A 19,243-nucleotide genomic window follows, 5' to 3' on the forward strand; every position below is an offset into this window, starting at 1 on the left:
TGATTTATTGTTATTTTAATATCCATTGGAAAATGTTTCAAAGTATGTATTTGAGGCCTATAATATAGTTAATCAGTGCTTTGGCAACACAGCGGTCAGAGGCCAACAGCTTCCTATGTAATTTTGCCAAACAGAAAAAGGAGCAAAAGTCTATTGATCCTTCACTGACCCCTTTCTCTGATAACTCTGCAATTATAGATCCACATAGTGCCATCTTCATCAGACTCATTATACCACAGTGACCCAGGGCAGAGGGAGAGCGAGAAAAAGGGAGAGGGAAAATGAAATAGAAAGGAAGAGAGAATGAGAGAGAGAGTAAGAGAGAGAGAGAGAGAATTAGCATAAACTTATGTTTTACCAGTGGCCTTGAACACAGTTGTATAATCAGCCAAACAAATGCTTAGAATTTGTTTTACACAGTTTTCTAACATAAAGTTTAAATTATGAAATTACTGTTTGGATAATTTATAGTCCCTCTTCTTGTAGTCCTGCTCAAGACGTAGGCCTTTGTTATCCCTAGGAGAACACTTTATTCATTACTGGTAACAAAAATATATAAAGGGGTAATGATGTTTTTAAAAATTTACTTATTTAGTTGGAAATAAAAAGGTCATTCAATGTGTATGTGTAGAATGTAAAAACGATTAAACTCAGTAAGTCAGTATATCTAATTCAGTAATCTTAACTTGACGGTTTTGTCTTTTACTTTACTTTTACCACCAGTTGAGGTCATCAGCTTAGGTACAAATAGTACTTTGCCATTGACAATGTGTTTTTCAGAACATTTTGTGAGTTATGTAGGTTGTTTTTTAACATTCTAGTCTCAGTACTTGCACTAGTCCACGTAAGCCTTTAGAGTATTGAGTCACCATCGCTAAAAGCCACTTTTTTGATTAAGGTTTTTGTCCTGTTATAGTTTTGATCTTTGCAGGTTTATCACTTATGTCCTTATTCGTGACTGACGTGAGCTTCCAGTTAAATAACGAAACTATTAAGTAGAGGTGATTGTTATTTTCTTAGAATAGCAGTAGTAGTAGTAGAGTAATAGTGATGTAGTAGTAGTTTAGTACTAGTCTAGTTGTAGTAATTGTAGCCTTGTAGTTGCAGTTGCAGTAATATTGCATTAGAAATACTTGCAGGAGTAGAAGTACTAGTTTTTGTTATATAGTTTTATTAGCAGTAGTTGTAGCTTTAGTTATTGTACTGTACTGTAAAAATAATTAAGTACATTCTACAAATTGTACAAAACTTTCTTTGTAGTCACAGAATAAGTAGTCTCATCAGTAGTAATTTCTTGAAGCAGTAATAATGGTATAGTATCCCCGCTGATGGACTCCATCAGTGTAAATCCATATCAGGTCTGAGCACGGCCAGCAGTTTGACCTTTTAAATGACCCATAATTCTCTCTGTCATGTAGAGACAGAGATGGATGTACTGTCTCTGTACTGGAGTCCACCTTAATGACAACACCATGTCTCCGGCTGCACTGTCTTTAGCTTGTCGTTGGACAGTGTTGGCGTATGTGCTAGCTAAAGCTCAGAGTGATCTTTTGACACCATTATAGCTGTTGCTACAGTGGTGTCGAGTAGCTGGCAGTCCGCAGAGTCAGGCAAGTCTATTGGAGATTTAAGGATATCTGTCTGAAAAGCTTCTAAAGTCTAGGGTTGATACTGTCCCTCTGCTCCTAAAGTGGAGAGGTGTAACTTTAACGTTTTTGCCCCAGGGAGGAAATGTGTCCAAACTTTTACATGATATGATGAGAAGAAGGTCACTGTGAAGTAGGGCTAGTAGGAATTTAGAAAAAAAAATAGTATTGTGATTTTTCTCATTACTGTGATTGTGATTAGTAAAATGAAGACCTGTATATAGCCTAAAATCTTAAATTGCTATAGGTCACCGACACACAGATGCTTGGACTATACCCAACTCAGCTGAAAACATATAATATTAGTTTCATTATTTAATGCCCCACCATTTAACGTTTTAGCTATTTTTCATGTTTTTTACTTTGGATATTTTTATTGCACTGAAAAACAGAACAACATGTATCCTTACATGCAGGCTCGTATCTCCTGGAACTGCTTGTCTCCATGGAAATGTTCACAATATGGCATAAATCCTATCGATCTATATATGGAGAATTTTTCGATGTATGGTTTTAACTTTCTTTCCCTGAAATCATGCAGAAATTTAGGCAATGTTGCTTTAAAAACCGTTCAAATATCAAAATAATGAGAAGGCTTTTGTTCATCAAATTTTGGTTTCCAACTTTATTACAAATATAGACTACAATACATTAACTGATGTTTTTTAATGTGTTTACTTAATGATTGTTGACATTAATTTGGTTTAACTCCGTACTCTAAAATGCACAGTGTGAACCTTTAATGACACTGTATACCTGTTTGTGTGAAATGAGCCTGTACAGCCCACTTGTTTATCTCGTCAGTGAAGTTAGCACAGTGAGCAGCCAGCAGGATCACGGGAATAATTAAAGGTCAACAGCCAATGTGCAGTGTGGCCAATGCTAATGAGGCACTCTCACCAGGCAGAGACAGGGGAGGGACGAGGCAGGGGCGCACCTGTCAGTTAGCCTGTGTACAGTAAATATTGAGATGTCCCACAGCGTCTCAGGAGAAGTCTGTCTGTGAAAAGTCAACACAATATATAGCAGAGCTGTAGTTTTAGTTTGATGTGAAATGGTGCGAGTGTCATGTGTACATAATGAATTTAGGTGAGAAGTATTTTATAAAAAAAAAAAAAAAAGTTTTGGAGCAACTAGTTAAACTTTTTGTCAAAACTGACTAAAAAGGTTTTAAGAAAAGTGCTTTTTTTTGTCTTACTGTTTTTGTTATAAAGAAGAAGCTACTTCTCCATTATCCAATGCAGATAAATTAGAATTAGATTAGAAATAGTCTTGTATTGAAACACTTGCACTACAAGTCAAATGTTTGAACACACTTTTTAATTTAATGTTTGTTTATTTGTTTGTTTGTTTTTTTTAATAACTATTTACATTGTAGATTCTCACTGAAGGCATCAAAACTATGAGTGAACACATATGCAATACAGTAAACAAAAAGTATGAATAACTCAATAACACTTTTTTTTAGACTTTGGATTCTTTAAAATAGCTACCATTTGCTTTGCACACCTGTGAGGTGAAAACCATTTCACGTGACTTCCTTACTTCCTTACTCAATGAGAGAAAGGGGTTTGCGGTGCTGTCAGCAAAGCAAATTATGGCTCCTTTCAAATGTATATTTATGTTTTGAATATCTGAATATCTAGAGTTGCTTAACTTTTTTTCTTTGACACATAATTCCAAACCTCTTGCTTCATATATTCCATGTCTTCGGTAGGCATTTACATTGTGTAAAGCAGTAAACATAAAGAAAAAGCATTGAATAGGAAGGTGTGTCCAAACTTCTGGTATAACAAAATAGTATTGTCATGAGTTTGTCCTTGTCCTGACAGACTGTTGTGGTGTGAATGTAACACTTTGTCCCTCACTGTCTGGGATGTTCACTCTTCCTGTAACACCTCTCACAGGGACTGGTCTGGGGTCCAGGTCTTGTTCTAGGTCTAAGGGTCCCTGGTCTAAGGGACCTTTGGGGTCCCTGTTGTTCCTCGTTCCTCTTATAGCACTAGTGAGTTTTGCTCATTAGTCAGCAAACTTTAACCTGCGTCACACTGGGTGTATACACAACTGTAACGTAGACTAGTAGTAGGGGATATTTTATTTTACTATATATTAACAGCACATTAGTCAAATGCAGTACAAATGTGTTGTGTTTTTGTGTTGTGTTTTGAATTTATCTAGCTGAAAAAGAAAAACATTTATTGCAATGTGTTATTCTTATTCAGTATAGTGTCAACAAACAGTACTACACAACTTTAAATGTATTCCTTCAATTCAGGGACTCCAAAAGGTTACTGGATTTGCTATAGTCTGATGCAGAACTTGTATGCTTTTCTTACATTGTCCCTTCAAATAAAGATAAACCTACTCCAAACTAGTAACCCTGAAACAATCATACCTATTTTGTTTTACTTCTAAGGTCAACTTTCTTTCTAAAATAAGGTTTTATTCAACAGTCAGCCAATGTTCAGATGTTAAGAGTAACAATTTTGTAGAAGTGTTGTATTTGAAACAGCATGTGCTCTAGACTAGTTGCTTATAATTGGGGCCTTCCCTGCAGTGTTCATTGTTGTGACAAGCATAAATAAGCCTAGATGCTTTTTGGACTATAACTTTGTATAATTGTCGTAAAGCTCTTGACACTCTTTCTTCCCTCTCTGCTGTTCATTTGTGCGTCTCGTTCGTTTGGGGCGGTTCTGGCCTCTCTTGTCTGTCTGGGTTGCGGGTTTTTGTGTGTTTTGCTTGGCATTTCATGTTTGGGACACACATACTCGTACTGTAGGTTACGCCTCCAGGAGGGCAATGCTACAGCAGTTACATGGAGTCACTATGTACTCCCATGACGAGCACCACACCACCACAACCTCCACCCCGTACTGCTGGAGTGAGAGAGGTAAGGACAGGGCTGCGGCCAAGACACATCCTCTGGTACTGTGCAGGAAGCTCTGGTCTCTCTGTGTTGCATTGTTGTTACAAAATCACAAAATATTGACCCTGTTTAAATATATTATGTCATTTTTTTTTCATGGATTCATTTTTATTTTATGTTGAATTCATATTTTAAATTGATCTTCCAAAATTCAAAATTATTAACTAGACATACAGTAGTTACAACATAAAGTGACTGAATCTAAAAAAGGTAACAGAATGTGTTTATATAGGGTCAAAATTTCTGTTTCTGCACATTAAGGTAAGCACCATGTGGCGTAATGCTCAAAAGATTTTATATGAATCAATTAATAAATAATAAAAGTTATTAATACATAACTAAATAACAATTGTAATGCCTATACTGAATATTTATAGGATTGGGGCATTTCCAACTGCTCAGCTCAATTGTGATGCTTATTGCAATTGTGTGGCTATGATACACAATGCCAAACTAGAATCAAAATCATAAGATTAAATCTGCTAACCTTTAACTCTAAAGAACTTAATATAAAGCTTAAATCTTATTGGCTAAACTCTTACTCCCACAATTTAATTTAATTAAGTATGTTCTTTTGGTGCATACTCATGACGTGATTATACTGTGATGGGAACAACAGTTAGAAATATGTTCTTTAGCAACACAGGGAAATCGGATGATTCAGTACATTTGTCCGTCCTGTGGTCTGTCTGCCTTAGAGGGGCTTTGGCAGTAGAGGTAGAATCCCTTTAACGCTGGTAGAGAACATCTTTCATCACCACTGCATACAGCCCATGCCTTCTTCATAAACCGATGCTTACTGAAAAATTCAACAATCTCTTCAAGTCCAAAATGTGTACGCATGCTTTGCACCCATCTGCACTTATTACATAAAGCACATCGCCTCACTCTAAATAATTCAAAAATGTGGTACAGAAATATACTTTGATGACGAAGGCTTTTGGTCCACAATGGAGAAGTGAATGGGTTTGATGGGTGTAGATATAATTATGAACATTTATAAAATATGTGTATTTTTAAGGAGATAGGAGTTTGTGAATGGGAGAATGCGTGACTAGCTTCATTGACTGCTTTCACGTGCTTTTATTCAATGGGATTTCTATTCTGTCACCTCCTGTCACATGCAGTAGTGCTATCACAGTTTTATGTGAAAAGAAAATATGCAAAAGTTCGTTTGTTTCAGTAAATCTATAAAAAATGTGTTCAAATGATTACAGTAACAGTGCAAAAGCTTGTATTTTAACAAGCAAAAGTCATTATTATGAAATTGGGGATTTTAATCTAATTTGTTCAAAGGTTCAGTTTTGGTGATAAATTGCAGCTGGATGAAAATAAAATAAATCTATTATTTTCATGACAGTCACATGGATAAAGGCTTGAAATAGGATTCTTTTGCACAATTAAATACTGAAATAAATTAACTTTCTACCATCAGTCACTGCTTTAGGATCTATTATGTTTTATTCTAAGACATTTTACATTACTTTATGTTTCACTACTTCATTAGCTCTCTTGTCTTCACAAGTATGTTTTTGTTCCTTCTAATTAAAGGTGCACTGTGTGACTTTTCTGGTGGAGGATCTGCCAACTGCTTATCTCATGAAAATGTTGCTGCTTTGCCTGAAATGTTCCACAATATGGCATTAAACTTTCATTTCAGTTTTATATGCCATTTTGTAGACCTTTCTGGGCACTAGAAGGTTTCAGATCCTCCACCTAAAACTTTACATAGCCCCCCTTTAATTTATTCCATACTTCATAAGTTTTATTTATTATTTACCATATTTTCACTTTGAGTTCCCATGCACTGCCTCCCTGTTGATGCATCTGCCTGTCCTGTGCTTGTTGTGTTTTTGTTTATTTCCCAAAAAAAACAGAATCTCGTGAGAATTCCTTCAGCCGCTCGCGCAGCTCCAGTGTGTCCAGTATCGACCGTGACACCAAAGAGGCCATCACCACGCTGCAGTTTGGGGAATCGTACGCCAGAAAGAATGACCTGCTGCCCACGCCATGTCTGTGGGTGGGCACCAGTCTGGGCGTGGTTCTTCTCATCCCCATGTCCGTCCCCACAGACCAGGAGGAGCGCATGGAGGAGTCTGTCACTATGGGGCCAAGTGGTCAGTTCATTTTTAGTTATAATAATAATATTTACTGTACATCTGTTATGTTTTTTTTCATACAAATAAACATAATGCATCTTGGTGTCCTGACCAGCCAGTAGCTTCTACATTCTGTTCAAATCTAGAAGGGTCTAGAATTGGACAATAGAGCATGAAAAACTCCATCCAAACTTGAGACTATCCAACCACGGCTGTTAATTTTTAGTACATGCCTCTTAAATGTGGAAGACATCTCCTCTTGAAAATTCTTGTTAACATTCAGAACAAAATATATCACTTCTTTTACCTGAGATAAATAATAGTTTGGTGCTTCGAATGTTGAGTCAGAGAAAATCCATGCTGTCTGTCAGTCCTATATGTTTTTTCTCTTTTTCTACGTGTAAACAGCCATGTTTGTTTTTGACGTTCTGTAGTATGCATCTCTCTAATTTTGAAGTTTTGCCCTTTGAAATGTGGGAGAGAGGATATGGCTCCAGATCCACTCATCTTTGTAAAGTTTTGTTAAAGTCTGTAGTTCTCGCTTGCCAGATAAAAAAACTAATAGTAGTCTGGTTAAATTTCTTATTGTTTATATAAACATTCTTTCTCGGCCTGCCACATGAACACATTTTGAAGCACTGATATTGCTACATAGGAATATTACAATAAACAATAATATTGAAACTAACTTCTGCCACTGACACAATAAATAAATAATAAAACAGAGTAATTCTAGTAAACCATTTTAAATACAGTATCATTAAAAAGCATGAGCCACAACAAATAAATAGCACAAAGAACTAATAAATTGTCCAGGAATTTTTTATTTTTTCATCCCTCTACAGCTCAAACCTTACTGTATTACATAAAAATAGCAGAAATCTCCTTACTATTTCTCTACTGAGCCCCTAAATATATTGTTCTAGCTTTCATATATTGAACAATAAGTCGATATTGTAATTATTGTAACAGGCCTAGTTCTTCCTGTTATGATGGTTTGATATGGGTTTTCTTTATATAGCCAAATTGTTTCTTACTGGTGCTGACACTGGACAATAAAAAATCTATACAAATCTATAAATATAACAAAATGTATCTAAGAAATATAATATTCCTCTGAATCATAATTTGGATCCAGCTTGGGATCTAAGACACTCATTTCAGCCACTGGGGATCAGTAAGTGTATAAAATGATTAGTTTAGTTGCTTCTTTGCCACAAGTATTTATTTGGACTTTCTGTTTTCAGATTCTGATGTGACATGAAATAAAATCACTGTGCAGAACACAGTTTTCTCCAAGGACAAATTGAACTTTTTAATTAAAAGTGAATCAAACTTCTGTGAAAGGTCAGATGTTTCTATCACTGAAAAATCAATCCAACTTATTTTTTCAAAGTATTAGAGAGTTCAGATAGGATTACTTCATATTATTTTTACCCCAAACAGTAGGATTTTTGGTTTAATATTTCCTCTGATCCTCAAAACAACAAAAAACAACAAAGATCCAAATAGCAAATCCGTTTAAACTTTCCTGTCTGTCTAATTTGAATAAATGTGATCCGATGCTTCTTTGGATAGAATAGACCAAAGCTTTTAAGAGCTGCCCCAACTGTTTTGTAGCTTAATTCCTCCAATTTCCTGCTATTATTTCAAAAGCCTTGTATTGCCTCAACATTGCATTTTCTAATATGGGTTACATAGTGAGTGTTGCGTGTCAAACTTTCAAGTGGAACTGAGATGAAAGTGCTACTTTATGTGGGTTTGAAAGCAGATCAGCTTGGTATCATTACAAGTGGATACTTCAAAGAGTTATGAAAACAGAGAGGTAAAATATTAAAAACTGGGCCATGCACTTTGATCTACAAGTCAAATTGGCTGCTCTGTGTAATAACAAAACAGCCTGATGGTCAACTGATTCTTTGAACTGCACTTTACCTTAACTCTGCATTTACTTTCTGTTTGATTATAAACAACACTAGCTCATTTCCTCGTCCACTAACCCCGAAAGCTGCTAGTTCAAGCCTTAAAGAGCTAACTAAACTAGACTAGACTAAACCAGGACTAAACCAGGACTTGAACAGAACCAAACTAGATCAGGACTAATCTGGACTCAAACTCGAAGCAAACCTGGATAAGGGAGGAAGACATATTGGAACATCTGAATTGTTTTTTTGGATATACTTGAACCCCATCCACAATATTTACAAACGTGTTCTATAACTTTTCTAATGGAGTATCAAAGTACTGTCTGAAAATCGTCACCTGAATTACTGAAAACATATCAAGATAAACATTTTTGTAACTGTCAACCTACCCTGATTAAAGCTATAATAAAGCTGGAGCAAACATAGATTTAAGAAGACAGGGACTAGCCCATGTTTTGCCAAATTTCCCCATATTACTGTAAGATAACGTGCTGGGATTTCCTATATGCTTGGATCCTTTTCCAGCACAGACTTCTTACTCTGCAAAACTGTGTTAAAAATAGAGTAAGGGAGCAAAGTGAAATGCATAAATATTTAATTGATGGTAAAAGAAAATATGTGCCACTTAGGTAGAGGAAAGCTGGCATAGGTTGCTGAGCTGCACTCATGGGGAAAAAAGTCAAACAAAAAACAAACAACTTTAATAAAAATCTTTCGCCCCTGGTGCAGTTTTATATTTCATTGATTGCATTTGTTTTTATATTTTTAGGAGCAGTGCTAATGCTAAAGGGCTCAGTGTTGCGCTTCGGATTTCTGGACTGCATGGGAACTCTCATTCAGAGCCCGTACGAAGTCTGGAGGGACTTGAACGCACCAGAAGACCCCGACAGGCCGCGGAGACGTAAGCTCGTCCACTTCTCGCCCTCCTCCTCTCAGGACGCCTGCGGAGAGGGGCACCTGGCTGTGGTCTGCTCCGAAAGACAGGCCAAAGTGTTCCTGATGCCCACCCAGTCCTGCCTCTTCGTCCATAACATCACAGAGTCGTCATTCGTGCTCCGAGCGGACATCGTGTCTGTCTGTAACAGTGTGTGCCTCGCCTGCTTCTGTGCCAACGGGCACGTCATGATGCTCAGGTACACACTTAGGTTGTTTTAACAGTTCTTTCAATGCTATATTGACTTTTTTGAGCTTTGGGCCATGTTATTATGTTGGAAAACCTTAGCACAAATCACCTTCACTATGTAGCTTAGGACATTTGCTGCCAAGGAAAATAACTTCAGACAGTCCCACTGGAGTGGAGGTTTGGTGACATTTGTACATCGAGGAGCTCCACTATGTCACATCCAATGCCAAAAAATGAAATGAAATCAAATTTACCATAGCTACATTGTAAAGTTGGTAAAGGTCAAGATTTGGATTAGGGGTCGCTAATTGAGTATTAAACCCCGCTGGAACTGAAGCTAATGGAGCTCTACACTCCCCATCAGCTGCAGCTAGTCCCTTTTCCTTGGACACAGTAGTAAAAATAAAAAAAATAATAAAAATTAGTTCAGTTAAGTAAATAAGTAAAATATCACAGTTAGAGAAATATACCAACTTCTTGGTCAAAAATGAATAGAGGTATATTATAGATAATGCCATGACTACGATGTCCAGTATAAAGGACTTTCAAATCCTTACAATCATTCACTAAATTGTAGTTTTCACTGCTAACCTTTAGGATGACCTGAAAACAATCTGATTAACATTATACAGCATTACTGAATATTTCCAGACTATATATTGAGATAATTCTGTTTTTGTTTTGGCTAATTCCACAATTTTAATTAGATCATAATAAACATTTAATTATGTTCCCAAAAACTCATTAAAAGCAGAGTTTAAAATCTTGCCTTCGCAATTAAATATTAGTTAGTTTTTCTTGAGCTTTCATTGCTTCCAAATAGATTGTTTTAACTGAACTGAAGGAAAAAAAGAAAAACATTTAAATTATTAGCATTTTCTTTGAGGAGGCAGAGTTATTTTGTCAAGGGGATGTTTGCACTCAAATCAACCATTAATAAATAAAGTTAAAGGTTTTGTGCTAAATAAATGATAAAACGTTTTGCAAAATTACAGATCACAGAATTGCTGAAGTGTGCCACAGTAAATCAGATTTTATATTGGCTATTCAGTAGTTCAGTAGTAGACAAAATACTTCAACTTATAGATATGGAGTATAGATATGAAAATATTAGCACTATTCCTGGTATCATGTTAATTATTACCATAGTTTATACCTTTACTGAAAGCTCTGTTGCATAACCTATCCAAAATATAGAATAATAGAAAATCATGTTTGTTTCTTTTCAATGATTTTTATTGCTTAAACTTAAAAAAAAAGATCTGGCTTGCATCTCCACAAACTTAACTCTTATTTGGTGTGTTTCCATGGAAATGTTGTTCCTTTGGATAATCTTTCATAGTGTGTCAACATATCTAGCTTTATAGGGAACGTTGTGAAATATGGATTTAACTTTTTCTTTCCAATGGGATCATGCAGGAGATGTGCCACCTCCAGAAATATACACAGTGTTGCTTTATGTGTTTAATACATTATGTCCTTTTTATATTAGAATGATCACAAATTAATTTACACAATTACTTAAATATGTACTGATAATGTATGTTGGTGACTTTTTCTTCCTCCTTTCTTCACTGTCAGTTTGCCAAGCCTCAGACCACTGATGGATGTCAATTACTTACCTCTGACGGACATGCGCATTGCCAGAACGTTTTGCTTCACCAACGGGGGGCAGGCTCTGTACCTCAGCTCCCCGACCGAGATACAGAGAATTACATACAGCCAGGAGATGTGTGACAACCTGCAGGTAGGCTGGTATGCGGAGGTACTCGCATGTATTATGCTCTATAAAAGCACATGAACTACATAATGGTAATGCGTTTGGTGCTATTTCTTGGGTTACAGATTGCATTACACATCTATAATCCTTATAATCCTGTAGAATTTGATGCAAAATGTAGATTTTGAGGTAGATTTTGAGGAAACTTTTCAAAAATATACATGACCGGGTGAACACAGATTTTTCTTTGGATATTTCCTTTTATGTTCTTACTTTTTGCTCTACTGTAGTAAAAATGGAGGTTGTCCTAATATTGCATTCTCATTCAGTTGGCAAAACCACTTTTTGTTACAAATTCCTAACAGTAATCCAGATTCTTCTATTACCAGATTGCCGTATTTAATCAATTTATTATTACAAATTGTTGTATTCCAACTTTTTGGGGACAGAGTGTATTCACATTTCCAAAAATATGTTTTAGTTATTAGTCATTAGTCAGATCTAGTCAAACGTAACAAAAAAAAAAAAAACTTAATATAAAAAATTACCATCCAAATGTACCATCAAAATATAGCATATTGGGAATGTTCCTGAAATAATTCCCAGCCATCTAAAACTGTCAAAACAATTTAATGCCAGATTAATACAACTGTATCCATACGTACCTGATGCTACTCTAGTGCCACCTGCCTGAAACTAGTCAAAACAAGTTCAGAAAAAGCATAATGGTATAGTGCAGCAGGGGCTGAGGTATCACAGTGCTGAGAATGTAATGACTGTGCGTATGTTTAATGGTAATGTTCGCCTCTGCAGGAGATGCTGGGGGAGCTTTTCACGCCGATAGAGACACCTGAGGCACAGAACAGAGGCTTTCTAAAGGGCTTTTTTGGAGGAAACACAAATACCTTCGACAGAGAAGAACTATGTGCGTCCATCTACGTATTTTTCTTTACCATGTCTAACTAAATGTTCAGGAATGGGAGTATTACTTGATTTCAACATTATTTTACCTATTGAGAAATACTACTACTGTAAACACTGCAAATGACCCCAAATTTAGCATGAGGTGTATTGTGTTTACATGTATGATAATTGTCTCTGCTGTAATTACTACCTGCAGGTAATTGCTTTAACGGGGAGAAATGTTCATGTTTAGGAGATTTAATGCCTACAAATGCATATGCCATGAGCAAGTCACTCTTCAATGTACCTTTTCTGAGTGTGACTGAGAAGTGAATGAATAATGTACCAGATTTTACAAGCTTTGAATATGTAGAACGGTGCTATTCATGGCCAGTACTTTAAATTTAACTATGTCTACTGATCAACCCTTTTTAGAAATTTCATGGATAGCTATTTTTCCACAACTGAAGCTAACTAAAATCGTGATACATTGATATTGTATGTGTGTGTTTTTTATACCCTGACCTTGCTTGCGTTGTCAGTTGGTGAGGCAGCAGCAGGGAAAGCCTCTCGTAGCCTGGCACAGCACATCCCAGGGCAGGGGGGAATGGAGGGCATGAAGGTGGCAGCCAGCGGAGTGGTGGGAGACCTGGCCCGCGCCAGGATCGCTCTGGACGAGAGAGGACAGAGGCTGGGAGAGCTGGAGGAGAGGACGGCTCTGATGATGACCAGTGCAGAATCCTTCTCCAAACACGCGCATGAGGTACTGATACTGGCATGTTAGGATGCACTATTGTGGTAAAAATAATTAAATAAATACAATCTTATTGCAATATCTGATAGTAAGTAAATAATATGTCCAGAAGCCTTACAACAAACCCATACATTTTAGAATATGTTTTACATTTATGTTTTTAACCTAAATATCTGGAGCTGTTGAGATTAGAACATTTGAAAGATGTGATTACTTCTCCATCCCTTTGAATGCAGCTATGCTACTATTTTATTTTAAATAACTTTAGCCTCTTGTCAGTATTTCTTCTGCTTCTGATTTCTACCATACACTAGTCAATATTTATGAGAGCATACAGAGATGATGCAATGGTGCAATCACTAATCAAACTGATCTTTCTTACAATCTCATTACTGCAGTCATCAGTAGATTGTTTTAGATAACACAACTTTTTAATAACTATAATAATTGAATCATTTATCAATCAACTAATATAAATAACTGGTTTTAACTCACTATATTTCTCACTACCATTGTAACACATATATTTGTCAGCTGCATGTATTTATATATAACAAATTAACATTTTGAGTGCTAGTAGTATTGTACATAAAATGTTGCTTATTTTTATTCCTTACTCACAGTTATTGATCAATCAAATAATTTTGACACCCCTAAGCCCAGAAACGTAGATTCAACCATTTATAAGCAGCTTCATTTATTGATGTACACTTGAATATGCTCTACTGGAAACCTGATAGATGGATATGATATGTCCAAAAATCACTACATAAATCGAATGCATTTTTCCTCCGATTTCAGATAATGCTAAAATACAAGGACAAGAAGTGGTACCAGTTCTGATGCAGGAAAGTGCTGCCCTTGGACTGCAGGTTTGGCACCGGGACAGGAGGCTGCACTCTTCAGCAGAGAGGACGTACTTAAAAGACAGACTACTCACGGGTGACTTTGTCTTTTACGACTTCTGAACTGGCCATGTACTACACTGTCTCATTGAACCAGGAGGACAAGAGCAGGCTTGGCTCCTTGTCTAGACATGCGGTCAGAGGGACTGAGGGAGGCTGCATCCGGTACACTGAAGAAAAAGACTTATGAATATACGAAAAGTCTGTCCTATGAGTGAATGAACTGTGTGAGAGAGAGTGTTTGGGTTTATGGACCTCACTGTGTAGATACTCAAAACGTAACCAACAAGAAATGCATGAAACAAAATGGATGACTATTAAAATATCCAACTGCCATATTAAAAGCAGCATGCTTCTTTAACTGGAGATAGAAAATACAGAAGTTTTATTTAATAATGTAAGCCAACTACAGAAACTATGAAAACTTTATATTTTTTGAAATACTGACAAAAAACTATATATAAAAAGGGAAACGTATACCCGCATTGCTATTAAGCCAAATCTTCTGTTCTGTTCCCTTTTTTAAATCTTCTCGTTTGTTTCTTATTTATATTTTTCTTAGCTTCTATTACTTGACACAGTATAGTGCACATAGTTAGCTTTACATGCACTAATGTTTTACTATGTTCTTATGAATGAAAGCTGCACAGTGCAACCACAAATCAATTGTATTATTAACACTTGGCACAGATTTCACAGTTAATTTCAAGTTTTGGCTGCTGCTAAAATAAAATAAAATGACAACATATAATCCATTTCCTGTTTAATTCAACAAAGGCAAAACTAATTGGTGTGAGATGTTTGGGAAAGACTGAAGGACTGAAATTTGTGTTAATATTTATGGTAAAAGTGTACTACTTATCATGTGCCATACAAGCAAATGGATGGACAAACCTACATATCAGAGGAGATAAGAACAGTTATGTTGGGTTGGCCATAGAGGGCATTCATGAAATTTAACTACTTTTGAAAAGATATTGAGGGCGATGTTAGTTTTTATTTTTATATGTGTTAATAAGTTGTTGACAGTTTTGCGTCTTAGCTGCCTTGTGCACTGAAGTGTGCCATTTTGGGTCAAATTTATGTAGATTTGTGTCGTAAAAAAGCGTGGAAAGAGTGCCTCAAAATTTAACGTAGAACTCTTTCTCTGACAAAGTAAAACCAAACTCTTACATCTTCTGATCTTGCTGTTTTTAATGATTTTCTGTATGCTATTATTGACCAATATAGAAAATAGCTCCTCCTCTCCTCTTTGAACACAAGTGCTATCTAATTGATTGTCAATGTGAAGGACTACAAATAGGATCTGGCGTCATCTGTTCAAAGTCCCATGTGACTTTTTGTGATACGGTAAAATAAACATATTTTTTCAGTGCTATTTCAGGTTGTGAGTCAGTGAAGAAACTAATGTACATGTGTATGACATTTGTAACAATTTCAACACGAAGGTGATTTTGTTTTTGTTCAGTATTGTTCTTGATGACTATGAACTAATTCCCTCGTCAGTCACTTCTATATTTGATGGTTTCTGGCCTCTCAGCTGGAGGGCTCTTGTATGTTTCATGATACATTGGTTGTGTATCATATTGTGGTTGTGTTGTACATGTCAAAGTCACATGACAACTTTAAGTGGAGGAGGACTCTTTGTACCTGTGTATCTGTCTGTATTTTGATCTAAAAAACAAACGATTTATTGACATCTCACACGTCAGGCCTTTATGCATATAATGTATTTGCAGTGGTTCTCAAACTGTGGTACTGGTACTTGTAATGTGAGAGTGTGGGCATTCTTCTGGTGGTACTCAGGAGTTAATATCGTTTAGAGTGTTGACAAGACCACTAATGATTGTTCAGATATGAGTTTTTCTTTATTTTTAACTATTTCATACCACAATGTTGATCAAAAGTAGATAGAAGACAATGAAAACAGTACCCATGAGTATAGGCCGCCACAAGGATCTTATTTAAGTTTGATCTGGTTTCTAGTGTAAACAGGTTAAATCCCATTAAACAATGTTTTGTTCAGAGTCTTAGCTGGTTTATATGTGTTTATAAGTTTCAGGTAGAGGGTCTGAAGTGTTCTGTTATCCATGGAGATTGTTGTTTTACCTGTAATGTTCCACAAAATGGCATAAAACTAAACAATCATCATAGAGACAAACAGGTGACTCCACAATACCAGTTATTAATATCGCCCTACCTTCACTGTCCAACAGGGGTCCCCCAAGGTAGCATTTTAGGACCTATTCTACTTAGTTTATACATCAATGATCTTCCCAAAATGTGTCCAGATGTCAATGTCCAGCTGTATGCTGACGATGCTGTGATTTTTACAAATGCCAAGACTGTACAAGAAGCTTCAGAAAAGTTAACATCAGCCATGACTCATGTCCAAAAGTGGGTCAAGAATTCATGCTTGCAACTTAACATAAAGAAAACTGTCTGCATGATGTTCAGCAAAAAAACAATTGATCTACAGCGGTCCAATGTCTTTCTGGACGGCGTGGAACTCAGCCTTGTCAAAGAGTTTAAATACCTGGGACTGACGTTGGACCCGACATTGACATTTAAGAAACACATTAAGCGCCTTACAAAAACTGTTCATTTTAACTTAGTGAATTTTAGACAAGTAAAACCTTTTATGACTTTATATGCGGCACGAATGTTTTTACACTCCATGATTCTGTCCCATATAGACGACTGCATAACCACATGGTCACTCGCTGCTGGCACAACACTCAAACCCATCGAATCACTTTTTAAAAAAGCCATAAAAATATTGGACAAGAAACCATTCTCATTTCACCACTGCACTATTTTAGACAAGTATAATTTGCTTAATTTTAATAATTTTATTGGTTTTAAATATGGATGTTTTGTCTATAAAGTTTTGCATGGACTTGCCCCTCCTCCATTACAGGATTTTATTAAAGTAAAGACTGTGAGTGGGATGGGAACTAGGGCCACAGCCCGGGGGAACTGTGACGTCCCACACAGACGCACAACATTCGGACAAGGTGCTTCTCAGTCAGAGGCACAACATTCGGACAAGGTGTGCTCTCAGTCAGAGGCACAAAATTTTGGAACAGTCTGCCACTATCAATAAGAGAAACTTCAACTCTTGCCACCTTCAAGTCCTCCTTAAAAGAGTGGCTAAAGAAAAACCAGACTTGTGGACACTTTTAGTATAGATGTGTTACTTGTTTTTGCTTTGTTTAAATTTGTGGTGTTACCTGCCAAGGGACTACAGATGGAAATTAGCAGTCTTGCTATAATCTGGCATATTTACACTGCAATGTTGTAGATGTTCATTAATATGCACTGTCCCTATTAGATAAATAAATAAATAAATACAAATATTGTTTATGGGAATACACCTCTAATAAAAAATAAAATAAAAAAAAAGAAAGACCTGTGTTTATACTGTACTGTGGAATATTCCAGGCAAAGCAGACAAGCAGGTGATGGACCCTCTACCAGAAAAGTTTACAAAGTGTACCTTTAAATATGTTACAGTTCTGGTTTAGTTTTTTCTCCTAGTATTTGGGATGTTGACAATATCATTATTTTCAGTGTGGGTTTGATCTGGTTTATCCCTGTTAAGTCCAAATTGGTTTACACTTGGTAATTCATTTTAGTTCAAGTTTGAAGACATTGGTAAGCCCAGATTTAGATTTTAGTTTATTTAACATGTTATTTTACATTTCTGATGTTGTATTAAATATGTAGAAGTTTAAGAACCACTGCTTTCCATTGTTTGGCAAAAAAAATCACCCATTTGCCATCCTCATTTTCAGGTCTTCAACTGATTTAAAAAGGGAATCTGCATCATTCTGAAAGGTGTCCAAATCTGTACTATCAGTAGGATTTGTTCTCAGTGCAGTTCTTCAGTGGCAGAGAAAATATACAAAAAAATTGAAACAAAGATTATAAAAAAAAAGATTATAAAAAAAAAAAATCTGACTTCTACTGACAGGGTGTTTTGTTAGTATGTTTTTGTTTTTTATATTAATTGTACAGTTCGAATCATAAGGGAAATTTAAAAAAAACGCAAGGATTAAGATCTTGTTGGGCTATTTTTCTCTGTATGTTGTACCTGTTACTTGGTACTGTATCTGGTATTCTGGCTCTGTCTAATCACTGGACCGTAGTTCTTCACAGCGTAGATAGTTACCTAAAAAAACAAAAATCTATATCTTTCTCTGGTTTTCTCAACGATGGCAGCAAAGTTTGTCTTATTTCAATGGATTCTACCACTTTTTGTTCTTATTGATATTATACAAGTGTATTAGAACTTTAAAAAATAAATGAAAATATGTTGATGCAAACGCAAACCGAAATAAACATTGATTGATGTACACAGCTTGCGTCTCTGTTTTATTATTACTAGGCTTATAGATATATTATTGATTTAGTAGTAGTAAAAGGGCCTACTCTTATCATCACACTATTGGCATAAATGCTTGTTACTCAATCCCAATGGTCAAAGCATGAATAACAACGGCAACTTAATCTGTCTAATAATTCACATAAGAGGGGATAGCTGACTGTCATTTTAAAAATAAATAAATAAATAAAAGGACCTGACCTGAATAGCCCATTGTACTTATAAACTTTGTCTCTCTGATATTTTTTTTTCTTTTTCTAATGATGACACTTTTTTTTTTTTTTTTTTTTCTAATGGTGACATTTTACCGTATTTATGTTCTTTTCAGCTGCACCTTCTTCGAGATCTAAAATAATTTCATGCAGCCTCCCCCCTGCTGGTGAAAGCTTGCATACACTCCATCTCCATACATACATACCCATTGGTTGGAAAACACTGGCCTTTGAAATACTAGAAAAAACATACTAGGAGGTTTTCAGGTGTAATTACTGAATAAACAGAATTTTCGATTAATGCTTTTGTTTTTGCTTTTGTTTATTTTTTGACAAATCTGCTACCAGATTAGATCTTCTCTCTTATTTCTCTTATTTCCTCTCTACAAATTAAAGTTAAGTAGGCTTACTAATAAATGAATGATAATGCAGAATACTTTTCAATTCATATCGGTACCAGGCAATCTCAGTATTTTTTCAATGAAAAAGCCTATGAATGATTTTACTTCCGGTATTTTGTTCAATCAGCTTCTCATTCACAAATAGAACGCTATATTAACCAATCAGATGGAGAGTTGAAGAAAGTGCAACCAATCAGAAAGACGCACGTGACGTTCCCGTTCCGCCCCTCCGTCATTGAACA

At 35.9% G+C, this 19,243-nt stretch overlaps 1 protein-coding gene across 2 annotated transcripts in view; it reads left to right on the forward strand.

Annotated features, from left to right (window-relative positions):
- stxbp5l (syntaxin binding protein 5L) overlaps nt 1-13,939 on the forward strand; it is a 195,434-nt gene extending 181,495 nt beyond the window's left edge. For both annotated transcript variants that reach the window (XM_055150169.1, XM_020920397.2), the window contains 6 exons: nt 6,450-6,689; nt 9,366-9,729; nt 11,301-11,466; nt 12,253-12,364; nt 12,885-13,105; nt 13,898-13,939. In XM_055150169.1, coding sequence (XP_055006144.1) covers nt 6,450-6,689; nt 9,366-9,729; nt 11,301-11,466; nt 12,253-12,364; nt 12,885-13,105; nt 13,898-13,939 — 1,145 coding nt within the window. The remainder of the gene's footprint in view (nt 1-6,449; nt 6,690-9,365; nt 9,730-11,300; nt 11,467-12,252; nt 12,365-12,884; nt 13,106-13,897) is intronic.
- Nucleotides 13,940-19,243: the final 5,304 nt, after the last annotated feature.

Source organism: Boleophthalmus pectinirostris, unplaced genomic scaffold (genome assembly GCF_026225935.1).
Source record: "Boleophthalmus pectinirostris isolate CB_2022bp ecotype Guang Dong unplaced genomic scaffold, ASM2622593v1 HiC_scaffold_1, whole genome shotgun sequence".
NCBI lineage: Eukaryota > Metazoa > Chordata > Actinopteri > Gobiiformes > Gobiidae > Boleophthalmus > Boleophthalmus pectinirostris.